The sequence below is a fragment of the Austrofundulus limnaeus genome, unplaced genomic scaffold (genome assembly GCF_001266775.1).
Source record: "Austrofundulus limnaeus strain Quisiro unplaced genomic scaffold, Austrofundulus_limnaeus-1.0 Scaffold23, whole genome shotgun sequence".
Classification (NCBI taxonomy): domain Eukaryota; kingdom Metazoa; phylum Chordata; class Actinopteri; order Cyprinodontiformes; family Rivulidae; genus Austrofundulus; species Austrofundulus limnaeus.
This window is the reverse complement of record NW_013952425.1, coordinates 3501647-3504193: the sequence shown is the minus strand read 5'-3', so window position 1 is coordinate 3504193 and position 2547 is coordinate 3501647. Positions and strand designations below refer to the sequence as shown.

Below are 2547 nucleotides of genomic sequence, written 5' to 3'. Positions count from 1 at the left end.
GTATTATACATGAGATTGGATTGTACATGAATAAATACGGTACCCTGTTTTTGTCTTCTTTTGCTACTTCAAATTTAAAGCTACAATTATGATATTTTTAGCTTTTAGTTAGCCTTTTGCTACTTTCAGCTTTTGGCTACAAATCTGCAACTTTTAGGGTTTAGCTATTGTTCAGCTACTTTTAACTTTCAGTTAACTTTCTATTACTTTTAGCTTTTAGCTAATGGCATATGTCTTTAAGCTTTAACAACACAGTTTCTAGGGTGCCTACAGTTTAAACCAAGCAAAAAGACTTCTTAAGATCTCTTAAATGCCACTTGTAATGAACTTAAAGACCAACTCCACAATAAACACAAATAAAAATAAGAAAAAAACAGTATGGCAAATATTTATTCTACACAAAACAACCATCCTACTTACAATGTATTAACTGTTTTAAGACCTATGAAAGATTGATTTCAGAAATCGTAAGGCTAATTAAGGCCTTATTTTTGGATTGATGAATTCAATGACTTTTAAGACTTTTTAAGGATTCGGGGGAACGCTGTTCAGCAGATTTCAGCACTGGCTATATGCAAAAAAAGCAACTTCTTTAAAGAAATAAGAYGCTTCTCATCCTAATTATCTTGAAAACTAATTAAAAAGAAATCCTAAATGCTTTTTAATGTAATTTAAGGTCTWTAGTTTACTCCATGCTTTTTATAGCCCTGCTGAAACTCTGTAGCTACTTTTAGTTTTTATCTACTATTCTGCTACTGATAGCATCTCACTAGCCTTTTGCTACTTTCATCTTGCAATTTGGTACTTTTGGCTTTGAGGTCCTTTTTAGCTTTTGGCTTGTATTTTGCTCCCTTTTGCTGTGGCTCTGCTTCTTATAGTTTTAACAACTAAGTTTCAGCTTCGTCTCCAAGCGTTCACGCTGTTCTTTCTCGTTCTTGTCGTACCTCCACTGCAGGGAAGTCCTTCCAGGGACGGTTCCTGAGGCTGAACGGGGTGACGTCAGGGTTCTGTTTCTTTAGCGACCACTGGGACCACACGCTCCGGTGGCCGGGTTTTAAGATGGTGATGGCCAACTCACCTGAAACGAACACACCACACACACACCCACGCACAAGTTCTCATGATTTCTCCAAAACAAACAAAAAAAAAACGTTTTTCAGGGAATTAAAATCCATAAAAACTAACATTTAAAAGTGTTTCATTGTATTTTATTTATTAAAAGTCACCTTGTCTGTCTGGTAGAGGTTCCTCCAGCACTGCTATGTTTGGATCAGAGTAGGCTCGGGCCAGCAGCTCCTCCGCCGTGTCAGAGCTCAACAGCTCAGTGCCTGAACCATCTTCATGCACCAGAAACAGCCTGGAGGAGAGAATTATTGAGAARCTTTGTGGCAGATTAAATCAGTGAACTAAAAAGATGAAATAATTCAGTTTTATTAGGTGTAGGTTAAATTTGAGCTGTTGATGTGTGATTTGGGTGAGTACCTGGGACAGTGGGACATCTTGTCCTCTACATTGTTGTGTGTGCGGATGCTGGCAGAACTTGAACTAAGCACAGAAATCTGACCATCTTCCATCACCTGCAGCACAAATAACCAACTTTAACTTTATGTTGTGATTTAGACCGTTTGATGGTCCGATTATCCTCTCAGAACCATAGCAACAGACCTGGAAGTGGTTCCCGTCGTCGTCGGTCACGTCACAGGCCACTTTGTCTGAGTGGCTCATGGTGTAAAGTCCTGGTTGGTGACTTGGGTTGGGGGCAACAGGTGGCTCAGAGGAGTAGGTGCACTTTCCGTCACTTTGGATCTTCAGAACCCCGATGCTAGATGGAAACACCTGAAGGATAAATGCAAATGAAAAACAAGAAGAATTAAGCCTGACTCTGGTCTGCAACCTGCAGGAGGCACTTTGATCTSTCTGCTGAATTTTATTGGTTTTTATACCAAGGCTAGTTTTGGCAGCTTTCCTCTCAGGTTTTTTATTTTTTTATTTTTTTTGCAAATATGATATTATTAATTCAAGGAGAGATATGCTGAATAGATCCTGCCTTCAGCCTTACAGAGTGATCTTTTCTCAGATCCACCAGAAACCTTTTTAACACCTTTAAGACGAGCTGCTGAGAAGAAATATGGTGAGTCAATTTTATAATGAGAACTGGAAAAAAAAGTTTGTTTTTATTTTAAAATACAATAAGTCAGAGATATATTTCCAACAAATTGGACAGATTTTATGCTTGTTTAGTTTAACTACATTCTTTATTACTGCAGTGGGATGCTTAATGTTTTATACAAATAAAATGAGGACTCACACAGGCCTGCATAGTTTAGTGATTTAAACAACTCTTAATCAATCAATCAACATTTATTTATAGAGCCCTTTCCAACAGTCAAAAGGCACACAAAGTGCTTCAATATACAAAAATTAAAAACAAACTATTAAAAAAACACAAAGAAAAGCAAGAAAGCTGCTGGTATTAAAAACCTGCTTGAATAAAAAGATTTTAAGATTAGATTTTCAGGTAGGTGGTTCCACAGCCTGGAGGGATCA

General features: G+C 37.6%; 1 protein-coding gene across 1 annotated transcript in view; it reads right to left on the bottom strand.

The window, feature by feature from the left end:
- spag17 (sperm associated antigen 17) overlaps nt 1-2547 on the bottom strand; it is a gene marked incomplete in the record, with an annotated part of 35377 nt that overhangs the window by 8227 nt on the left and 24603 nt on the right. Inside the window, 4 exon segments of the mRNA XM_014004415.1 lie at nt 945-1078; nt 1227-1357; nt 1483-1577; nt 1666-1836. Of these exon segments, the coding sequence (XP_013859869.1) occupies nt 945-1078; nt 1227-1357; nt 1483-1577; nt 1666-1836 (531 nt within the window).